Genomic DNA, 24,986 nt, shown 5'->3' on the forward strand with positions numbered 1-24,986 from the left:
CACGATCTAGAGGATCTACCTAGATTGGGGCTCTTGGTTCGTCAGTAGCGACTTGGTGGCTAAGTCTTCATATTTCTTCCAGCATGGAGTCACGGAGCTAGTGGCTTCTCTCCTGAGGTTGAGTTTCAGGTTCTATAGCTCTTCCAATCTCCTTATTATCTTCAAAGGTCTCCTTTCAGGTGGTATTCTTCGATTATAGGGTGGATCTTCTTCTTCATACCTTGGTCAGTATGGAGCCATCTCCCGGGATCGAGTATAGGCATATCCTTATGGTTCTCGGCACCACACAAAGTCCAAGATTGCTCCTATGCATTGCATGTTTTCATAATCTTTGTAGTAAGGTGCTTGGGCAAGTGAACAATTTTCCCACGAGGGACATTGTCCAAGTGGCATTTACTGCATGAGCATTCTTCAGCATGTAGCATTGCATCTCCACCTCACTCTTTTATTATTCTACTTTTTGGGCCTGAGAGGGGATGTTGAGAAACCCTTCACTCTTCACTCGTAGTTTGCGTATTTTCATTTCTGCATTTTGCATTTAGGGTTTGTAGCCCCAAAAAGGGGGGCTATCCTAGACTGACTGTGCCTATTTATAGGCTACTCTCTCATTCATTCCTCACGGCTAATTCATTCAGTCTGTCACCTGTTCTCTCTAGTCTCTCTACTACCCTCACACCCTTCAAGAGGACATTGTGGTTCGTGGTTCGTTGCTGTCTTCATTATCTTCCTTGTGTTGCGTTACCCTTGTTCCCTTATATCACATTCACTCCATGATTCAAAACTTCATCATTCCATTCATAAGAGTTTCTCCTCTCTTCTCTTCTTTTCTCTTCTCCATGTTTACCGAGTTCACTCCGTGTTCCTCCCCGTAAACCCTACTGCCTCACTAGTGCACCATCTTTTGACAAAAGGGAGTGTGACACAAGCAAGAAGAAAAAAAATAGAAAAAAAGTCAATTTTTGGTTAGTAGGCCTAGAATGTCCGTTCCAAACAAGGAACGTTCCTTGGCTATTTCACCTCCTTGGAGAGTTTGGAATGTGTTAGGCCATTCCTACAGGCTGAAATGATTGTTCCTTGTTTTTATGGGTTTAACCCCGATGCATTCCACCCCAAAGCAATGAGGGCATCGGACAAAAGGTGCATGGTGGCTGCCTATAGTGGCCTACCATGTCTACAGAGGCAATGGTTATCTTGCCAAGGGAGTCCAAGTGGTCACCCCAGAGAGGCTAGGGCATTGGACAAAGGGTGCACTTTGTCTGCCTAGTGGCTTACCAAGTCCTACAAAGGCGCATGGAACCACAGTGAACTGTCTTTTTATTTTTGGTTGGTTTGATAATGATTATTTCAAAAAGTAGAGGTGGCAGTCGATTAAGAATGGACGGGAGACTAGTAGTTAGACCGAAAGGCTTTCACAAAATAAGTAAGCTATCCCTACCACTACTAGATATCGATGACAAAGGAAGAGGCTAAGGGTGTGAAGCAAATATGGTATGTGGAGAGGCAAAAAAGATGTGCGGAAAGAAAGCTCAGGAAGCCAAGTAAGAAAGGGAGATTGCCATGTGCAATGCCGCGAATATGGCGAATTTAGAGTTGACTACTTAGAAAGACTAAAAAGAGATAAATGTGCACAGATACGTGTTGTACATAACATAATGCCAATGCATTGGAGGCATACAAGAGGCAATGTCACTTGGACAGTGCCCTCGTTGGAAAAGTGTCACTTGCCCAAGAATCCTTTTACAATCCTATCATCCTAATAATGTCGATGAAGACACAAAATACAATATACAAAAAAATATGTGAAAAGAAACTGAAAACATCATTCCGTTACTACCAAGAGAAGAAAGCCGCCCCCTCTCAAGCTCGAAGGGAAATCTAGAGGGAATCACCCTCCCCCGTCAATCTGAAGTAGGGGAGGGTGTACCCAAGCCGATGCTGGGTAGAATATATTGCAACACCAGTCGATTGACTGCCTTGGTCAATATGCCCGCAAAGTTGTTGGGTGAAGGGACAAACTCTAGGCATATGATGTTGAGCTAAAATTACATTAGCTTGACTTAAACAGCCCCAAAACACTTTTAATTGATGAAAAAACCTTATAATTTTAGCATCCTATAAAGCAGCTCCTTCCAACCGTTTTGAAGTAGTAATATGCTGCCAAGATATCCATACTTGACCCAAATGATTGCCTCTTTTCCCCATAATATAAAACGGATAGGTTGCACCAAGAGAGACTTTTTGTCCAAGGAAGCAGGCGTAGGAAATAAGAGACTATACTAATCATGATAGATTGTACCACTTTGAGCCACACATGAAGAGGCCAGCCTTGAGATTTCCAATACATAAACCTATCATGAATTTTGGAGGACATTCAATCAACCAGTACTCGGGGAGGACTTCCACACCAATGGGATATCCCAAGTGCCGCGTAATATCTCCTTTGGAAACAATAGCAGGGAGCCCAACTCTTGCAAGTTTGTCTTTGTAAAAGAGATCAATGTGGATTGCTGAGCATTAATATGAAGGCTTGAGGCCAAACCAAGCAGACTCCAAACTGCCATTGCTGATTGCCACACACACACACACCCCCCCCCCCCCCCCCCCCCCCCCCACACACACACTCTCTCTCTCTCTTTTTTTTCGTAAAAGGTAATTGTATTAATTACGAAAAAAATACAAGATTACTGGATTACAAGATACATGATGACACAAAGCCATCATGTGAAGAGGTTTTCTCTTTCTCTCTCTCTCTCTTTTTTTTTATTACAAGATACACGAGGGCCGTGTGGGGAAGCCCCGTAGTAATGCACTGAAAAGGTTACACCAATCATGGCAACGACCCAGAGGCAATCGCCATATGCCACGGATGCAAACCCTCCCGAGGGAGCAAGTCGGAGTGTCAGATGATATCTAGCTGCCAATGCAAGAGCCCTTTAAGCCTGGCAATATGTCGGGGTACATTAGAGGCCGAATCAAAGAGAAAAGCATTGCGCGTGGTCCAAATGTGCCAGCATCCCCAATATCTGAAAAAGTGAAATAAGAGCTTCTCATGCAACTGTGGCGGTGCGGAATACTTCGGGCGCACAAAAACCCAGTCGAAAGGAGTTAGCGAGGACCCCACCACCGCGCGCCAAATGTGCGACAAGAGTGACCAGATATTCTTGGCGAGCGGGCAAGAGAGAAAACGATGTCGGGCCGATTCCGCCGGTGTGGTACAGAAGAAACAATTGCCATTCGAGATGCGACGCTTGGCAAGGGCCGAGGCTAGAGGAAGACCACCAATCATCACCCGCCAAAGAAAAACCTTGCATTTGAAAGGTGTCTTATTTAGCCAGCCCTCCATCAGCGTTTTCTGCCACCATGACAGCGATTTCCGCAGTCCCCAAACAGTATTAGCTTTCTCTCCCAGCCATTGGTGATCTTGAACAAGAAGATGATACACCTGATTAGTAGAGGCCTTTTCCAGACTCAGGCGGCCTGCAAGGTCCCAGTCCTACCAAGGGCGATCCACAGTCAAGGCAGGAAAGGGTTGCCGACCCTGAAGCTCCGACGAAAGCTGCTCCCATAAATCACGGTATCCACGCGGGATCTTGAAGAGTCGCCGAGCAGTCCGAAACGATACGAGGACATTGCGAGTAGCAAGGGTAGCATCCGCAACCGACGTCACACCTAAATGGGCCATGCGATTAAATCTTGGTCTGAGTTGATGTTTATCTTCCCATGAAAGGAGTCTGGATACTGCCAACAATTCCAGCTGAAAGGAGTTAGTCTGCAAGCGGTCCCCTACTGGGTGCCAACGGGCCTTTTGGAGCACCACTTTCCAAGAGCCGACCAAGTGCAGTAACAAAGAGGAAGAGGGACTGGAAACACGAGAGTCAGCATTAAGGACATGCCACCAGGAGGCCCGAAGCCGTGTGTTGCCATGGCGGAGCCCGCTGTCCTCAAGAAAATAACGGGCTATGATGGTCTATGGGTGATGATCCACACACATGGCACGAAAAAGGGACCAACGGAGAGCTAACATATGAGTGTGTGCATCCAAAATCTCTCCTCCACCCATGCGCTTAGGGGTACATGCGTGTGACCATGAAATCCAGGAAATGCCGGCCTGCAGTGAATCCTTCTTCCACAGCATGAAACGGATGGGATGAGTGAGGGCCTTCAAAGTAGTAGGCGTTCATGGCAACAAAGGCAGGCAATACGTTAGCATTGGAAGCATGATTGTCTGGGCCACTTTGAGGCGGACATGGAATGGCCACGCTTGCGACTTCCAATACATAAACTTTGCCGCCAGTTTTTGTGAAATCCACTCCAGCAGGTCTTTTGGCTGTACATCCACCCCCAATGGGTATCCAAGATGCCTGACAATGGAGCCACGGGAAACCACCTGGCCTTGCCAGCCTAAGGACTGTAAATCAGGCTCCGTACAACTGAGAATGGCTGACTTAAGGGCATTGATGCGAAGCCCAGAGGCCTGACCAAAGAGTGTCCAAACATCTAATGCCCTTCGAATGTTGTCCCTGTCCGCCTGCAAAATCATAAAGGTGTCATCAGCCAAGGATTGGCTAACGAAGTGCTGACCCAACGGAAGAGACAGCCCGGCCAGCTGAGCAGAGGCTGCCATGGAGGATAACATTGAAAGGACCGGGTGAGTCGCCAGGGCAAAGAAGAGAGGGCTCAAAGGACAACCCTGTCTGACCGAGCGTGCAAGGACAAATGGCTCTGTAACTCCACCATTAAGCATAACTCTGGAGGAAGCCTCAGCACTAATGGTGTAGATCAATCGGGACATTCGGGTACCAAAGCCCATAGCCGACATGAGGTCTGCAATGAAAGACCAGTCCACATAATCAAACGCCTTTTCCAAGTCCAATTGGATCAATACCACTTCCTGACCGGAGTGCCGCGCATAGTCAATAGCCATTTGCACATTTAAGATATTATGCAGAATGTTGCGGCCCTTAATGAATCCATATTGGAGAGGATGCACAATAGCTGGAAGGTGCTTGTGAAGCCGATTCGCCAGCACTTTGGAGTAGATTTTATACATGGAGCCCATCAAAGAGATTGGTCTCCAGTGTTGCAACTTTGACGGCGAAGGGACCTTTGGAATTAGTTTGATAAGGCCTTCTTTCCATGAGGAGGGCATGACCCCCGTTTCCCACACCTGCTGAAACATGGCCACCAATGGCTTCACCAACTGCGTGGCCGAGGTCTGAAAGAATTCATTAGTGAGACCATCCCAGCCAGGACTTTTATCATTCGGCAGGTGCAACAAAACGTCCATAACCTCTTCCTCGCAGATATCCGTCTCCAAAGCGGCTTGCATATCAACTGGAACCTGCTGGCAGACCAGATGATAGAAGACCGAGCGGGCATGCGTAACCTGGCTAGAAGGCGAGGAAGAGGAACCAAGAAGTTCCATAAAATAGTTTCTGCACATAGTAACAATGGTCTGCGGATCCGTGACCATGCGACCTTCCGAATCCTGGAGTCTGGTCATATTTTCGCGAGCCGGAGACGCATGCAAGGCGCGAAAGAACTTATGAGACTGGCAGGCGCTATCTTGCAATTTGTCCGTCAAGTTGTGCAGCTTGGCCTGTTGATAAGATTTCAACTGAAACACTTGAATAAGATGGGCCAATCGCCTCTCCAGAGACAGCAGAAAATCATCATCAGGGGAATCCAGGAGCAAGGAACGGACCAAAGCCAGTAAGTCTTCTGCTGCATGTCGACGTCGGCGGCAAAGCGAGGCATGATGGATCCCATACTGGCGAGCAACCCGCTGCACATTAGAGAGCAGCCGTGCAAATGAAGGCAAGCCCTCAGAGGCGAAGTCCAATAAGAACCTCTCAATTAGCTGCTGCATATAGCCTTGGAAAATTGAATGCTTCAAATAAGAGGAGTTGAAACGTAAAGGGAGCCTATCCAGGAATTGCACAAAAGGTGTAATAGAGTGTGCCCGCATCTCAAGCTGGAGGGGGAAATGGTCTGACAACGCATATTGCCGCAAGACCTTCATTTCCAGCATCTCGGGAAGAAAATCATCCCCCTGCATGATATACATTCTGTCCAGTCGCAACCAGGTAGTTGCATATTGTGCGGAATGAAAAGTAAATCCTGAAAAAGAAGGGTGAAGCCACGACCAAAGATCTTGCTTGAGTACGTGCAGAGCAAAGGAACTCCACACCCAGCTTTCCGGCGTATCCATTACTGAATGCCCTGTAGTGGACTGAGAAGAGTCAACACACATATTGAAATCTCCCATCAAAAACCCCCTTCGGCCGAGTGACATGGAGCCCTGCAAAGTGGACCAAAGATCCCGGCGGGATGCGGGATCATTCGGAGCATAGAGGCCCAACAACCATAAAATCTCTCCTTCAAATAAGACTTCGATCACCAGAAAGCGGCCCTGCACATCATTTTTAACAAGGACAGGCTGATATTTCTCATGGACAATCATCAGCACGCCCGAATAGTGCGTAGCATGGGTCCTTGCATAAAACAGACGGAATCCATGACAATCCATCACTTTTCCTGCTTCACCGTGACTTTTGTGCTCAACTGCACACAGTACATCCCACTGGTTCTCATGCAAGACGGTCCACATGGCATGTTGCTTATGGCGAGAGCAAATGCCTCGCACATTCCACGTGGCTATCTTCATGTATCCTCAAAGAAGGAAGTCAGGAACGAGGTGCCTGTTGCCTCGATTTTACCTTTTCCGCGAGAGCATCCAGGACACCCTCATCCAGAAAATCAGCCAATACTGCAAAAGAATTCTGGCGACCTGCTTTGGAGGTAGAAGGGAAATCCACTGCCTTGGGAGAGGGGCGGGGATAACGCCGATCCCAGGGTGTAATAACATTTTTTTTGGCATCGAATGCCAGCTTGGCAGGTGGGCCTTTGGGGCCATCGGTATAGGCTCTCCTTGGAGACTGATTACGGGGGGCAGACCGGACCGTAGGGCGCGCAGCCAGCTGTGAAGTGGCCATTTCTTTCCGGCGCGTATACGTGCGCACGGAATCCTGGGGCGCGGTAGGCCCAGGATCCGCTAGGCCTGCATCCAACTTTTTTCCTTTTTTGGGACGTGCCTCAATCCAGTCAGTGCGACGGGAATCCACACTCAGGACCTGTTGTTTGCCTTTATCCATGACATGAGGAGACGGAAGGGCTTCCTGGGGCGTGGCATCAAGCACCATGTCGTCCTTGGGCAGCACAACCTGCGCATCCTCCGAAGACGATTGCTTTTCAGGGCATTCGGCCATGAAATGCCCCAATTTACCACATGAAAAGCAGTGGCCCGCAAAGTTGCCCCATTTTAAGCGAAAATACAAAGGATGCATGCCCGAACAATTGAGGCGAAGCCACGCGGGCCTTTTCCTGGCCGTGTCCCATAGCATGCATAAACGGTTGCAGTTCATCGCCTTGAGGCTTGGGGGAACCAACACTGTTTCCACAACTGCCATCGCATCCTTCAACATGGGCCAATAGACCGCCGGATAATTTTCCACCTCCATCCACACCGGGCATTCGCGTTGAAGCAGACGCTGGAAGTCGGCCATGGGGCGCCATGGCACAACATGGACCAGGCGGCGATCAAAGAATAGCGGCAACTTGGACAGGAGCTCAGCGTGATGCGTTTCCGATTTCAGCAGGACCTCATAAAAGCCACGAGGTCCAAGGAAGATCTCCTCAACAGACTCCCCTTGCAATAGATGGTGCAACCACTGGCGAATATGCGAAAGCACTGGGATCCTACCAGTGAAGAAAAGTATGACTGCACGATCATAAAACACCGAGAAGGATCGCAAGACTGATTTGGGGTCCACCGTGGCGTCCAGCACATCATCCGTTCCCGCAACAGAAAAAGATTCGGTACTATGCTGGACATAATCGCCGAGCAGAGTATTGGCGAAGTCCAGCAAATGCTCCGAGTCAATTTTCTGCGAATCCACAGGATCAGAGGCCACTTGTGCATAGGAGCGTTCCAGAGGACTCATTGGCTCATCAGGCGTATGCTTGGAGCGTTTGCCGGCAGGCGGCAGTTCAGAACTCGGCGGCAACTCCTCCGTGCATGGCACCATATCTTCCGGCTCCTCTGCATCGGAATCAGGGCCAAGGGCTGCCACCGTCCGGTCAAGAAAATCCATATCCAGGCCAGCCATACTGCTGTCTTCACACTCGTCCTGGCAGAGGGCGAGCTAGGTTAGGTGAGGTCGATCCTGCGCAGGGACGGATTGCTGGTCCCCAGCTTCATGCAGGATCCAGTCAAGCCCGCGTTGCCCTGGGGGAAGGGGGCCAGGCGGCGCGCAGGTTAGGGCGGCGAAGAAAACACAGGGCAGGGCGGCGCAGCACGTAGGCGGGTCAAAGACGAAAGGCGACGAAGGGGGCGCAGGGGGGTAGCGACAGGCGAGGGGTCAGGGCGGCGCGCAGGGCGGCGCCAAGTCCGCAGGTCAGAGGGGCGGCGATGGGGCGGGGCACGCAGGGCCAAACGGGCGCAGGAGGGCCCGACGGACGCAGGGGCAGACGGGCACGCAGGGCCCCGACGGGCGCAGGGACTCGCAGGGTCAGGCGGGCGCAGGCGGAATCGGAGGGCGGACAGGTCAGACGACCTTCTGTGGCGAGCTGACAGGCGGTTGATAGACGGCTGACACGTGACGGCACCCAGGTCGGAAGGCGACGGCGAAGACCCCCACACGCAGGGCGGACGGGCGACGACGGCGACCAAGACCCGCAAGTCAGACGGCCGACGGAAGGTCGAGGGGCTCAGGCGATGACATCTTCCCGCTGGCGGCGCTCTCTCTCTCTCTCTCTCTCTCTCCTCTCTCTCTCTCTCTCTCTCCTCTCTCTCTCTCTCTCTCTCTCTCTCTCTCTTTCTCTCTCTCTCTCTCTGTGTCTGACGGGTCGCTGATGGGTATGCTCTGATGGGTCTCTCTGACGCCTGCCGGGTCTCTCTGACGGGTCGGACGGGTATGCTCTGACAGGTATGCGTTGACGGGGAGCTGGCGCCTGGAGTGACGGGGAGCTGACGCGACTGGGAACTGGCGTGACTGGGGCGTGACCTGGTGGGCGTGACGCTGGCGTGTGTGACGGGCGTGACGGGACCGTGAGCTGCGTGATGCTGGTGTGACGGGTACGACGGATGGATGCTGACACAACAGGTGTGACGAGCCGAATGCAGGCAAGATAGACGTGACACCAGCACACGTATCTGGCAGAGCAGTGTACTCTGACAAATGAAGTCTGACGAATGTAGTTTGACGAATGCACTGTGACGAACGGACTGTGGCAGCAGCGACGAATGAATGCTGTGGCAGTAGTGACGGATGTACTGTGGCAGCAGTGACGAATGCAGACACTCTCTCAGATTGTACTTACTCTCAGACTGACATAAATGCAAGCACTGTGAATGTACTGTGGCAGCAGTGACGAATGCAGACACTCTCTCAGATTGCAGACACTCTCTCAGACTGACATGAATGCAAACTGACATGAATGTAGACACAGTGAATGTACTATGGCAGCAGTGACGTATGCATACACTCTCTCAGATTGCAGACACTCTCTCAGACTGACATGAATGCAGACACTGTGAATGCACCGAGATTGCAGATGTACTCAGACTGATGCGATGTTGACCATACTCCGTGCTGAAATACGTACCATGAGGAAGGAAATGGAAAAGGATATACAAGAGCGGGTTCGAGCTGAAATGATGGAAGAACTAAAAAAGGAGATGCAACAAACATTGGATGCACGCATGGCAGAGAAAGACTCATTGATCTCTAATCTACAAGAACTAGAGGAACGCAAAAAGAAATTGGATGCACAAAAGGAACCACAAACCACACCGGAACTACAAAAAGAAATGGATGTTTTAAAAAAGGACATGCACACCTATGCAAGTGTGGTGGAAGGCACCCAAAAGAAAATGGAGAATGTTGAGAATACCGTCAAAGAAAATGCAGAATGGATAGATGTGGCAAAAAAGAACAAAGGAATGTATGGCAACAAAGTGGAAGTCATGAATGCCACCTTGGAAGAAGAGGCAAAAAGACGGGCATGCGTACTCCACGTAAGAGTGGTTGGACTAGATGAGAAAAGCTCCCCAATTGAAGATGCTACAGCTCTTGCCACCAAAATTGGAGCTACAAATGTACCCATCATTTGGGCTTGGCGAGTTGGGAAGGCTGACACAAAAACAAAAGTCCTCATCTTGAAGTTTGGAGACCTGGAAAAGAAGAGAGCCTTCCTCTCCAAGAGGATTGCTCTCAAAGGAGAAAAGATCTACCTAGATGAAGACCTCACCCCAGCCCAGTTAGCCCACAGGAGGGAAAATATGCCACGTGTTCTAGAGGCATGGAAAGCAGGTAAATGGGTTGTATACAGAGATGGAAGAGTCATCATCACAGAGAAAAGGACGGCATGACGGCGCGTGGCCTATGAGACCCTGAAGTTCACACTGTGGAATTGCAATGGCTCCCTTAAGATAGATGTAGGTTATTTTGAGGATACTTTCAAAGGTATAGACATTGCTATGTATACTGAGACACATCAATGTAAAGACAGCTGTTTACCTGATGTATATGGATATAGATGGGAAAGTGTATATCGCCCTCAGCCTAGATGGCGTGGAGGGACGAGGGGATTAGGAGGTGTTGCAATTCTATTTAGAGAAGAGCTCCGAGATACAGTCCAAGTGGTACATAGAGATGTAGAGGCAAGATACATGTGGATCAGGTTACGTACAAGCAGAACTCGAGACATGTATATTGCCATATGCTATTTTCCCCCTGCACACTCTAAGTTTGCCCCTAAAGAGGCATCCCCGTATACACCACTATATGAGGACATAATGGGATACATGAGAATTGGGGATGTTCTACTAGCAGGAGACTTTAATGCACGCACAGGAAACAACCAATCTGCTTTCTTTGATGCTAGTGATGAGATATTTAGAGATATTGCATTAGATGAAGTGGGATTAGTTAGATCAGCCCAAGATAGAGAGATAATAGAATATGGAACACACCTACTGGCACTGGGAAGTGCACATAGTTTGGCCATCCTTAACGGGCTACCACAGTGGCCAAGATCTAATGGCTTCACATGTTGGAATAACAAGAAAGGGTCAAGCACAGTGGACTATTTGATTGGATCACCCAACTTGCTATCTGGCATAAAAAGTTTTGAAATCTCAGACAGACCAATTGGATTAGTAGCAGACCATGCTATTCTAGCTTTCACAATGCAATATGGGCATATACACGAAGCACAGTCACACATACCAAAATTACCACGCTATGATTTCTTGGAAGCGACCTCACACATATACAGCATTACTGTGCGAGATGCATTGAGGGAGCTAGACACATAGGCCTCTCTGGATGAGTTTACAGGACAGTTGGCCGAGATAATACACACTTCAGTAGCATACGCTTTCCCACACACTACACCGTCAGATAAACCTCCACGAGGTAATGCTCCACAGAATGGCTGGTATGATGATGAGTGCAGAGAGACACGAGCACGTTTTCAGCAAGAGATGTCACTTGGCATATGTACACATAAGCATGCTCGAATACTCTTCAGACGGTTGGTACGCAAAAAGAAGCGGGAATACCTGAGCAGACTAGAAACAGAAATGTATTCCATGTTCTTGGGGCAGGACAGCAAGAGAGCATGGAAAAAGATGCACGAGAACCAGCCACCCCTACAAATTACTAGACCGGATGATTGGCATGGATATGCTTGCACACTCTATGATATTCCTGGCCAAGAGCCTATGCCACTTCCCTCAACCTCAAGACCAGCAAATTGCAGATTTTTCACAGAAAAAAAAGTGAGGAATGCCATATGGAAACTGAAAAATGGAAGAGCCCAAGACCATGAGGGTTTAGTGGCTGAACACTTCACGCATGCCTGTGATATTCTGGCACCAACGCTGGCTCACATCTTTAATAGGGCAGTTTGTGAGGGATTTCCAACCTGTTGGTCAGACCATATTATTGTGCCACTCTTTAAGAGTGGAGACCCTGCGCTACCTAGTAACTACCGAACTATCATGATTGGACACATGCTGGCCAAGATATATGGCTCTATCGTGGAACAAGCATTGAGTGAATGGGCTGAGATGCATGGCCTGAGGTCAAAAGGCAAGGCTGGCTTGAGGAGGGGATATACAACTCTAGACCATATCTTTACGTTTAGGGCAATCATTGAAGAAGGCAAGGCATTCAAGAAAAAAATCTGTTGTTGTTTTGTGGACTTTCGCAAGGCCTTTGACAGAGTGCCACGTGCTAGACTCATGAAAAGAATGCAAAACATTGATGTGCCCGTAGAGATATAGTGGAGTATCTATGCCCTGTATGAGACAGTGATAGGCAGAATACGAACACCTGAGGGCATCTCAGATACAGTCAATAGCACCATTGGGGTGAAACAAGGCTGTCCACTTTCATCGACACTTTTTGGGCTGTATATAGATGAAATTTCAGAATATGTGGAAAGGACTGGTAGGGCCGGAGCCAGCCTAGCTGGAGTGTTGATACCATTACTGCTTTATGTCGATGATATTGTACTTATATCTGACTCACCTGAGGGACTAAATAGACACTTGGATGCATTATCAACTTTTTGCAGAGATAGAGATCTTAAGGTGAACCTTGGGAAAACTAAAGTTATGGTATTTAACACTTCAGCTGCTTGGGTGACAAGAGCTGAGCACTAGTTTACTTTTGACGGAGAGCCAGTGGAGATTGTTAGGCGGTATGTTTATTTGGGGGTCACATTGAAGGGACCACAGTTCTCTTGGAGAGAGACATCAGAGGCTCGTTTGGCAAAAGCATATGCAGCCTTAGGTGCATTGGAGAGGCAATGTGCTCACATATAATTTCATGAGCCGTGCACCAAACTGTGGCTTTTTGACACCCTGGTTACACCCATACTCCTATATGGGGCAGCTATATGGGGTCCGAGTCTCTTTCACACGAGACAGCCTTTGGGAGACCAGGATGGACCAGAGAAGGAATACTATGACGGATGGGAGCATATGGAAAGACCATTGGTCATGATGATCTCACGCATGATACAAGCGAAGAGCTCGACCCCACATGAGATTATCAGAGCTGAGTTGGGAGCATCACCCATGGTGGTTGAGGCCTTGGTCCAGGCAGTGACTTTCATACATAGACTATGGGAGCTCCCCGAAGATAGATACCCACGGCTAGCCCTGGCCTCTTGTAGACAACTAGCAGCAGACGGTGACAGACACTGTTGGTATGCTCAGATGAGTACATGGATGAGTCTACATGGGCTACAGATTGACAGACTACCCCCCTTTGACTATAGTCTGGATTGCCCTACACTTGACCTAAGCCGATCAGAGCTAAACCACGTGATCAGAGCAGACATACTGAAGTTAGATACGGAGAGGACCTGGATCGGATCCCCCTCCCCCCATGGCACGAGGATGGCACACTACCAGACCCACTTCCTTCAGGTATCTGAGGATGGTTTCATCACCCGACCCAATTACATGGACACACAGCTGCCTCATGAACTACGCACAGTTATTGGTTAGATCCGCACCTCATCCCACTACCTGAGGATTGAGACAGGCAGATGGGAGGTTATATAGATAGAAGAACGCATATGCCCACTATGCGACAGAGAGCCAGAGACGGAGGAACACTACATCTGCCGATGCACTGTATATTATGACATACGAGGTAGATACCATTGTCTGTTTCGAGAGGGTTTTGGACCCCTGAGATGGATCATGCAGTTTGAGGATCAAAGATGCTTGGGATTTTTCCTCTTGGAGCTCCAGAGGCGCAGAACAACAATTCTACGGAGTAGGAGGCCCCCACAGCTCGGCTCACATAGACAGAGAGCAGTCACTGACTTTTCACTGATACACGATAGAGTATGGCAGATACCACTACTACTGCCACACAACCTACAGGAGTACATCATCATTGGACCTCATCTTCTGTAGGTGTCCCTTTGGATAGAGCAGTCACACTTAGCCGGTCTAGGCGCCCACGTCCACCCGGACGAAGGCCTAGACATCCACACCACAGACAAATTAAAGCCATCATTGAGTGCCATAAGAGACAGATGCCGAGATGCCTCAGCCATGCAGAGATACACCTCCCTAGAGAACAGACATATCATTGATGGAGAGTTTTCCTTTCTCTACTCTCACTTTCAGATCACTGACATGTTTCCCTTTTATAGGACAGTATTTCATTTCTTTTTCAGTCTTATAGGCATGTTTTTCATCTTTTTGTCGTTCCAGATGAGAAACACACCATCATTGTATGCACTGCTTTGGTCTCATAGGCCACATTGGCCTTTTAGAGACGTTAATATACTCTCTCTCTCTCTCTTTTCGTAATGGATGTTATATTTATAAAGTACTAAACGACAAAAGAGTTACAAAAGTCATGGCAAAGACGCAGATGAAATTGCCATATGCCAGGGAAGTAAGTCCTCCCGAGGGAGTAAGTCAGAGTGCTGAATGAGATCTATTTGCCAATGTAAGAGACCTTTAAGCCTAGCAATATGTCCCTGAACATTAGAGGCTGAATAAAAAAGAAAAGCATTTCGAATGGTCCAATTGTGCCAACAGCCCCAGTATCTAAGAAAGTGAAACAAGATCTTCATATGTGATTGTGCCGGTGTGAAGTATTTGGGCCGCACAAAGACCCAATCAAAAGGGCTTAGCGAGAAACCAACCACTGCTTGCCAAACCGCTGACAAGAGTGACCAGATTTTCTTAGCGAGAAGGGAAGAAATAAATCGATGACGGGCCGATTCCGCACTAGTGGTGCAAAAGAAACAATTGCTGTTGGAGATTCGACGCTTGGAAAGGGCTGAAGCAAGAGGAAGACCACCAATCATGACCCTCCAAAGAAAGACCTTGCATTTGAAAGGTGTCTTGTTCAACCAGCCCTCCATCACAGTTACCTTCCACCATGACTGAGATTTATGCAATCCCCATACAATATTAGCTTTAGTAACCAGCCATTGATGATCTTTAATCAGAGGATGATACACCTGGTTAGCTGAGGCCTTTTCCAAATTCAGCCAGCCTGCAAGGTCCCAGTCCTGGCAGGGAGGATCCGAAGTAAGGGCAGGAAAGGGTTGTTTGCTCTGGAGCACCATCAAAAGCTGTCCTTATAAATCACGGTATCTACGAGGGATCCTGAAAAGCCTCTTGGCTGTACAAAACGATATCAACACATTGCGACTGGCAAGGGTGGCATCTGCAACTGAAGGCAAGCCCAAACGTGCCATGCGGTTAAATTTTGGTATGAGCTCATGTTTGCCTTCCCAAGAAAGTAATCGCGAGGCTACCAACAATTCCAGTTGAAAAGAGTTAGTAGCTAAGTGGTCCTCTGCTGGATGCCACTGAGCCTTCTGGAGAACCAATTTCTATGAACATACCAAATGAGCAAGCAGGGATGATGAAGGACTAGAAAACCGAGAGTCTGCATTAAGAACATGCCACCAGGAGCTCCGAATTTGAGTATTACCATGCACAAGCTCGTGATCCTCCGAATTTGGGTATTACACACATACTCTCTCTCTCTCTCTCCCCTTTTGTGAAATAATTTATCTTGTTCTTTTTTGTGAAGGTTAAATTAGATGAAAGTATTTACATAACTAAGAAAATCCTAGCAATCACAAGTGAAGCAAAAAGGCCACCCAAACACATTAGAAATGAAGCCAAAAGGTTAGCCAAAAGAATTAATCTCTCTCTCTCTCTCTCTCTTTTTTTTTTTCGTAAAAGGTAATTGTATTAATTACGAAAAAAAGTACAAGATATCTTGATTACAAGATACATGACGCCAATCCAGGCCATCATGTGAAGAGGGGCTAAGTGCTACAAGTTACAAAGTTATGGCAAGGGGGCAGATGAAATTGCCATAAGCCAGGGACGGAAGTCCTCCCTAGAGAGCAAATCAGAATGCCGGAGAAGATCCAACTGCCAATACAAAAGGCCCTTAAGCCTCGCAATATGTCGCTGAACATTATAGGCGGAGTCAAAAAGAAAAGCATTCCTAATGGTCCAGTTATGCCAACAGTCCCAATATCGAAGAAAATGATACATGAGTTTCATATGTGGCTGTGCAGGAGTGGGGTATTTGGGCTGCCCGAAAACCCAATCAAATGGGCGTAGGGTGAATCCAACCGCTCCTTGCCAAATAGCCGACAAAAAGAACCAGATTTTTGTTGCGACAGGGCAAGAAATAAATCTGTGGCGGGCTGATTCCACCGCAGTGGTACAAAAGAAACAGTTGCCATTGGAGATTCGTCGCTTGGAAAGAGCCGACGCAAGCGGGAGACCACCAATCATCACTCTCCAAAGAAATACTTTACATTTGAAGGGGGTCTTGTTCAACCAGCCCTCCATCACAGTTGCCCTCCACCAGGACCGGGATTTTCGTAAGCCCCATAAAGCATTGGCTTCGGTAACTAACCATTGTTGATCTTTGATCAGAATATGATAAACTGGATTAGCAGAAGCTTTGCTTAAAGGCAGCCGGCCTTGTAGGTCCCAATCCTGCCAGGGGTGATCTGAAGCAAGGCCAGGAAAGGGTTGTCTGCTCTGGAGCATCCGCAAAAGCTGTTCCCATAAAGGCCTATATCCCCGCGGAATCCTGTAAAGCCTCCTGGCTGTACGAAAAGATATAAGCACATTGCGACTAGCAAGGGTGGCATCCGCGACCGAAGACAAGCCCAAACGAGCCATCCGGTTGAATTGTGATCTAAGCTCATTTTTGCCTTCCCATGCAAGTAAACGCGAGACTGCCAATAATTCCAATTGAAAAGAATTCGTAGTTAAGCGATCCTCCGCCGGATGCCACTGAGCCTTTAGAAGGACCCGTTTCCAGGAACATACCAAATGATTGAGCAGCGACGAAGAAGAACTGGAGAATCTTGAATCAGCATTAAGAACATGCCACCAAGAAGTCCGGATTTGGGTATTGCCATGTAGAAGCCCATGGCTCTCAAGGAAATAATGGGCTATATCGACCCATGGATGATGATCCGAGCACATGGCGCGAAAGAGAGACCAACGGAGTGCCTGCATGTGAGTTTGGGCATCTAAAATAGCTCCGCCGCCCATGCGTTTAGGGGTGCAGGCATGCGACCAAGAAATCCAGGAAATACCTGCATGCAATGAGTCCTTCTTCCATAGCATGAAGCGAATAGATTGAGTAAGAACATTGAGAGTCGTAGTAGTCCAGGGCAACAATGGCAAAAAATATGTCAGCATTGGCAACATAATTGTCTGTGCCACTTTGAGACGAATATGGAAGGGCCAGGCTTGAGATTTCCAATACATAAACTTGGCCACCATTTTCTGAGAAATCCACTGCAGAAGCTGCTTTGGTGGAACGTCGACACCCAAAGGGTACCCAAGGTGCCTGACAATGGAGCCACGAGGAACAACCAGACCCTGCCAGTCCAAGGACTGCAAATCCGACTCCGTGCAGCTGAGAATGGCTGATTTGAGCGCATTGATGCGAAGGCCGGAGGCTTGGCCAAAGATGCCCCAAACATCCAATGCGCGCTTGAGGTTGTCCTTGTCCGCCCGCAAAATCATAAAAGTATCATCCGCCAGGGATTGGCTAATGAAGTGCTGTCCTGAAGGAAGCGACAGACCGGCCAACTGAGAAGAGGCTACCATATGGGATAACATGGAAAGAACTGGATGTGTCGCGAGGGCAAAGAATAGCGGGCTCAAAGGGCATCCTTGTCTGACTGAGCGGGCAAGTACAAATGGCTCAGTAACACCACCGTTCAGCATGACTCGCGAAGACGCCGCAGCGCTAATGGTGTAGATTAGACGAGACATCCGGGGACCAAAGCCCATAGCCGACATAAGTTCAGCAACGAAAGACCAATCCAGATAGTCAAAAGCCTTTTCCAGGTCCAATTGAATCAGTACTACCTCCTGGTTAGAATGCCTTGCATAATCAATAGCTAGTTGAGCATTCAATACATTGTGCAGAATATTTCGGCCCTTAATGAAACCATACTGTAGAGGATGCACAATGGCCGGGAGATGCTTATGAAGCCGATTCGCCATTATTTTGGAAAAGATTTTGTACATTGAACCCATCAAGGAAATGGGGCGCCACTGTGTCAATGTAGATGGCGAAGGAACTTTTGGAAGCAGTTTAATAAGGCCTTCTTTCCATGAGGAAGGCATGATCCCGGTTTGCCATACCTGCTGAAACAAGGCCTGCAATGGTTTCGCCAGTTGGGTAGCAAAAGCTTCAAAGAACTCATTGGTGAGACCATCCCAACCCGGGCTTTTATCCTTGGGCAAATGTAACAAGACGTCCATAACCTCTGCCTCACAAATATCGGACTCCATAATAGCTTGCATGTCCTGCGGTAGCTGATTGCGGACCAGGTCATAAAAATCCGAACGGGCCTGAGTGATTTGATCTGAAGGTGGAGAAGTGGTGCCGAGAAGGTCACGGAAATAATTCCTGCACATCTGCACAATAGTCTGCGGATCCATGATAAGGTGGCCTTTTGCATCCTCGAGTCTGGTCATATTCTCCCTGGCAGGAGAGGCGTGAAGAGCTCGAAAGAATTTATGGGTTTGACATGCATTATCTTGCAACGTCTCTGTCAGATGTTGCAGTTTGGCCTGCTGATATGATTTCAATTGGAATTCTTTAATAAGATCCGCCACTCGCATGTCCAGTGCGAGCAGAAATGCATCATCCGGAGTGTCCAGCAGCAGAGAACGAACCAAAGCCAGCATGTCCTCGGCTGCCTTGCGACGCTGCCGACAAAGAGAGGCATGGTGGATCCCATACTGCCGAGCAACCCGCTGCACATTAGAGAGCAATCGTTCGAATGACGCAGTGCCCTGAGAAGAGAAGTCGAAGAGAAATCTGTCAATCAATTGCTGCATATAGCCCTGAAAGATGGCATGCTTCTGGTAAGACGAATTGAAACGCAAAGGGAGTCTCTCCAGAAATTGCTTGAACGGGGCAATGGGTTGTGCAAGCAGCTCAAGCTGCAGAGGGAAATGGTCCGACAGGGCATATTGCTGCAATACTTTTATTTCGAGCAGCTCAGGAAGAAAATCATCATTCTGCATGATATATATACGATCCAATCTCGACCATGTTGTTGCATACTGGGCAGAATGGAAAGTAAACCCTGTAGCGGACGGGTGTAGCCAGGACCAGAGATCTTGCTTGAGGACGTCAAGAGCCAACGCCTGCCACATACGACTTTCCGGCGTATCCATCACCGAATGCTCTGATGTGGACTGGGAGGAATCCACACACATATTGAAATCCCCCATGAAGAAGCCCCGTCTGCCAAGTGACAAGGAGGCCTGCAAAGTTTGCCAAAGCGCCCGACGAGATAAGGAATCATTCGGAGCATAGAGGCCAAGTAGCCATAAGATTTCCCCTTCGAATATAATTTCAATCACCAAAAAACGGCCATGAACATCATTTTTAATCAGAACAGGCTGATATTTGTCATGGACAATCATGAGCACACCCGAATAATGCATGGCCTGCGACCCAGCATAAAACAATCTAAAGCCATGGCAATCTACCACTTTTCCGGCTTCACCGTGACTCTTGTGCTCAACAGCGCACAGGACATCCCACTGATTTTCATGCAACACAGTCCACATAGCATGTTGCTTGTGTCGAGAACAAATTCCACGCACATTCCACGTGGCGATTTTCATGTATACTCAAAACAAAATCAGGTACGAGGCACTGCTTGCCTCGATTTGACTTTGTCAGCGAGAATGTCCAGGACTCCCTCGTCCAAGAAATCTGCCAACACTGCAAAAGAGTTCTGCGGACCAGATTTGGAAGTAGACGGCATATCTGCTGGCTTTTGGATGGAACGGGGATAACGACGGTCCCACGGGGTAATGACATTACCTCTGGTATCAAATGCCAGCTTAGCAGAAGGACCCTTTGACCGATCCGAGGACATTTTCCTAGCGGGCTGATGACGGGGGGCAGAGGAAACCATAGCAGGAGCCGAGCGCTCAGAAGACTGCATTTCCTTCCTTCGCATGTATGTACGCATGGAATCTTGTGATGTAATAGGCACATTGTTCTCCATGGCCGCAACAACCCTGTTGCCTTTTTTTGCACGGACTTCCACCCAATTAGTGGCGCTAGAATCCAGACCCGCAACCTGTTGTTTACCTTTGGCCAAAGCTTGGGGCTGATGGGTAGCATCCAGCGATGGGGCATCACACACCATCTCTTCCATGGGCGGCACAACATGGCCATCATGGGAAGTGTGTTGCTGTTCCGGGCACTCGGCCATAAAGTGCCCCAACTGTCCACAGGAGAAGCAATGCCCTGCAAAATTGCCCCATTTCAAACGAAAGTGTAATGGGTGCATGCCAGGGCAATTGAGGCGTAACCAGGCAGGCCTTTTTCTTGCAGTGTCCCATAGCATACACAAGCGGTTGCGATTCACGGCCCGGGGACTGGGAGGGACCAGAACAGTGCCCACAACGGCCATGGCATCTTTCAATAGCGGCCAATAAACAACCGGACAGTTTTCCACCTCGACCCAGACCGGGCATTCACGTTGCAGCAGACGCTGAAAATCTGCCATTGGACGCCATGGAACCACATGAACCAACCGGCGGTCAAAAAACAAAGGCAGTTTAGACAGGAGAGCAGCACGGTGCGTCTCTGATTTCAACAGGACCTCAAAAAAACCCCGGGAGCCAACAAAAATCTCTTCAACACAGTCCCCTTGTAGCAGATGTTGCAACCACTGGCGAATACGGGAAAGCAACGGGATTCGACCAGTGAAGAAAAGTATCACAGCGTGATCATAAAATACCGAAAAAGAGCGTAGGACAGTTTTTGGATCCACGGTGGCGTCCAGCACATCGTCAGGTGCAGAGTCAGAAAAGGCTTCCTGATTATGTTGAACATAATCGCCAAGCAAAGTGTTTGCAAATTCCAGCAAGTGTTCCCAGTCCACTTCCTGAGAGTCCACCGAATCCGAGGCAACCTGGGCATAGGACCGATCCTGAGAAACGCCTATCTCTTCCGAAGCATGCTTGGTACGTTTACCCGCAGGCTGGATGTCGGGACCAGGGGGCATCTCTTCGTTGCACGGAACCATATCCTCAGGTTCCTCCGCATCGGAATCCGGGCCCAGTGCTGCCACTGTTTGATCTATGAAGTCCAGATCCAAACCAGCCATCGTATATGATGATTTGATCTCGAAGGAGGACTGACCCTCTGTTTTGCCGGCTCTCTCGCTTTCTCTTTTTTCTGTCTCCGTGCAGGGGCAGACAGGCGAAGCACAGGCCGGGCGGTCTCCACAGCAGGACGGGACAGGCTGGGATGCCAGGCAGGGGTCCGTCAGCAGTGTCCGGGAACAGGGCGTCAGGAGGATGCTATCATGAATAGGGCATCAGTGACAGGGCATCTGGGCGTGGACAGGGCGGCCGGAACAGAAGACGCTGGCGGCTCTAGGAGCAGGGCGACTGTTGAACTTAGGGTTTCTGGTGGAATAGACAAGGGCATGAAACCTGATGCAGAGCCTACCAGAGCGACGACCACTGCTGCAGCAGAGAGAAAGCGGCGGACGGATGCCAGCGGCCGATTCCAGCCGCAGACTGAAGAAGGTCTGATCTTCCTCGCGCTCTCTCTCTCTCTCTCTCTCTCTCTCTCAGAGCAGGACGCCGCAGGATGGTAGGAGGCACACCTGTTCGCAGGACGGTTCCAGCGGCTGTTCACAGGTGGGCGAGGGCAGGGCTCGAGCAGGGCAAAACCGACCCTGTGCTGGTGATGGAAGGTGTTAGGCAGCGCACGAGGCAGGTACACAGAACCGCTGGTCAGGGGGAGAACGTCCGCCGACAGGAACGCACGTCCACAGGTCCACCATCGCACGCCACTTCTCTCTTCTCTCTCTCTCTCTCATATCTATTTCTCTCTCTCTCTCTCTCTCTCTCTCTCTCTCCTCTCTCTCTCTCTTTGTGTCTCTCTATATGTATGTATGTATGTATGTATGTATGGGATCTGCACAAGTTAGGGGACATATAGATATAGGGACAACGAGACTGAGAGGGTTGTTCTTGTAGAGAGCATAGGAGATTAGGGCTGGATGATGACCAATTGTATTTAGCAGGATAAGGCCATACTTCCACTAGTGAGAGTTCATCTAGATTTGACAGTGGCATGAGACATGCTTGGCCCATTGAGCCAGTGCTGACCCCTAAGAGCTTGTTCTTGGAGCCCCCACCTAGTTATTTCATTTTTTTTTTCGTAAACAAGAGTATATTAATGTATGGATATATTTGCATCAGGCCTTCAGGCCAACCAAACAGGACGGAAACAACTATAATGAAGCCAGTAGGCTATAAGAACAACCTACTACATGAGTAACACTAATTAATCACACAGAAGGATAGCTAGAGTAGAGAGAACAATAACCAACCAGGAGCAGCAATATCACGAAGAACCAGGTCGGCTGACATCATAGAAGAGATTTGCCATAGCACTAAACCACAAATACGTGCCACATGCCCATGGATGCCTGATATTGAATAAAAAATAAAGGCATTCTAAGTATGCCAAATATGCCATAGGGTTGTCCATCTAAGGAAATGGAAAAGGCAAGAATAATTTGAATGCAAAGAAGACATAGAGGACATATTTCCCATAATCCACGAATGAGCTAGTATGCGGTGTTGAGTCGCCAAGGATTATACTCGGGAAATAAAACTCTAGATCTGTTGAGCAATAGGGCAAGAGACAAAGAGGTGAAGCAATGTCTCATCACATGTAGTGCAGAATACACAACGACCAGTAGAGATCTTTTGAGCGTGGAGCAGATCTCTTATTGGAAGACCTCTAGTTAGCAGCCTCCACATGAACACTTTACTGTGATACGGAACCTTGGACTTCCAAAGCTGGATGAATCTTTCTCGCCACTTCTTTTTGCTATCCCGAAGATGCCATAATCTATTAACTTTCCCAGTGACCCATGTCTTGGCTTCCACCGTTTGATGATATATGTGATTAGTTGACCTTTTCTGAAAATCATCAGGAAGTAGAAACATCCAGTCACGCCATGGATACAATGGCTGTAACGCAAGCAAAGGAGAGAACCTTTGAAGACATTCTTGTATGGACGACCAAATGTCATTATATCTGCGAGGCACCCTAAAGTGCTGACAAATATGCTTGAAAGAATAAAGATGGGGCTGCCTAGGAATGACACCATAAAGGACTGTTTGCAACCCCAACTGAGCCATCTAATTAAACTTTTCTCGGTGCAAATCTTTATGCAGCCAATCCAAAAACCTTGAGGAAGCCAATACTTCTCCTTGCAGCGAGTTCTCCTCCTTACGAATATTAGGAGGGCATGAAATTGCAAAGCATAGCAACTCCTACCAGGATGCAATCAAATGAGAAAGGAGAAAGGACTGGGAGACCTTAATAGGCCTCGTGGAATTAAACACATGCCACCAAGAAGCACGAATAACTGTGCTACCATGAGAGATGCTTGTCTTTTCTATGAAAACTTTAGCAATATCTAACCAAGGATGACTCTATATACATAGAGCGTGCAAAAGGGATAGCCTCAAAGTGGCCATACGCAAATTAACATCCAACAAAGCGGCACCCCCTATCCTTTTAGGAGTAGTCACATGCTACCACGAAATCCATAGCTGACCCAAACGATTGCCTTTCTTTTTCCACAACATGAATCTGATAGGCTGAACCAATTCCAAAAGGGACTTCTTAATCCAAGGAAGCAATGGAAGAAAAAATGAAATCATATTGATCATAATGCATTGAGCAACTTTTAGTTTGACATGTACAGGCCAGCTCTAAGATTTCTAGTACACGAACCTGTCATGAATTCGGGAGGCCATCCAATCCAGCAAGGCACGGGGAGCTATGCATTTTACATCCCCCTATACTCATTGGATAGTGCTATTGTATCTCATATGCATATAGCTTCACATCTCTAGATGGACATACTTGTATACATTGAGGGCTTTCCTAGATGATGATGCCTACACTTATTGTACATTTAGGTAGGATTTTTCCTTTTCATTTTTTATTTTTACCTTAATGATATCATGAGGATATTCCTCTTTACATGGATATGTCTCATAGGCAGATCTGGTCTTTAGTAGATGTTAATATGTTCTCTTTTTCTTCTTTTCCTTCTCTTGCTCCTCCTTCTTCTTGGTCTTCTTATTCTCTTCTATGTATCAAGGTTCTTCAATAAGAAAATAATTTGGCGTTTGGCTAGTATGCATGTGGAACTTTTGCATTTTGGGAATGGTGGTAGTTTTACATTGGTAGATGGCCTAAGCATGCAACATTGTAGAATATGCATATTTTTGACATTTTAAATGTGATCTCAAGGGTTTTTGTGTATAGATCATCTTATTTCTTGATTACTCAAAAAGTATTGATCGATGTAAAACTATTACTAAGAACTGTGATCTTCATATGTGACATAATGTGACATGTATTTTGGTATTTTTTCTAGCTATTTTCAGCCTTCCGGATGAGATTGTCTTTCCACCAACACCAATCAAGTGCTGCACTAAAAAGGTGCGAATGGATTTAAAGGATTTATTTTGTACTCTAGGTTTCATGTCCTAAAATGTCTTGCATGGAATGTCTTTGAAAGAAACCTTGGTCTTGGCTTCTTATTTTGGTCTATCATTTTAAGTTTATTTGCACCTTGCCATTTCTGCACTCACAAATTTGGGAAGTTCTTATGAAAGCATATCCTAGATAACCAGTAATGCTTTGATGGTTTCTTAAATATCTGTTTGTGAATGTGTATTGTGGTGAGCCTATGATATATTTGAAGTAATTCTTTCACTACTAGGGTTCTTGCACAGAATCCAACTTTTATATGATGTGGGCTTTAGATGCTTTACCTTGGACATTGTTAATGCTGTGATT

The 24,986-nt window shown here is 47.8% G+C and overlaps 1 protein-coding gene across 1 annotated transcript in view; it reads left to right on the forward strand.

Annotated features, from left to right (window-relative positions):
• Nucleotides 1-24,677, forward strand: part of LOC148040859 (uncharacterized) — a 71,008-nt gene extending 46,331 nt beyond the window's left edge. Inside the window, exon 6 of the mRNA XM_087686630.1 lies at nt 24,562-24,677. Coding sequence (XP_087542756.1) covers nt 24,562-24,677 — 116 coding nt within the window. The remainder of the gene's footprint in view (nt 1-24,561) is intronic.
• The last annotated feature ends 309 nt before the right edge of the window (nt 24,678-24,986 follow it).

Source organism: Lygodium microphyllum, chromosome 1 (genome assembly GCF_053477565.2).
Source record: "Lygodium microphyllum isolate KBCC chromosome 1, Lygodium_microphyllum_v1.1.10, whole genome shotgun sequence".
NCBI classification, from domain to species: Eukaryota; Viridiplantae; Streptophyta; class Polypodiopsida; order Schizaeales; family Lygodiaceae; genus Lygodium; species Lygodium microphyllum.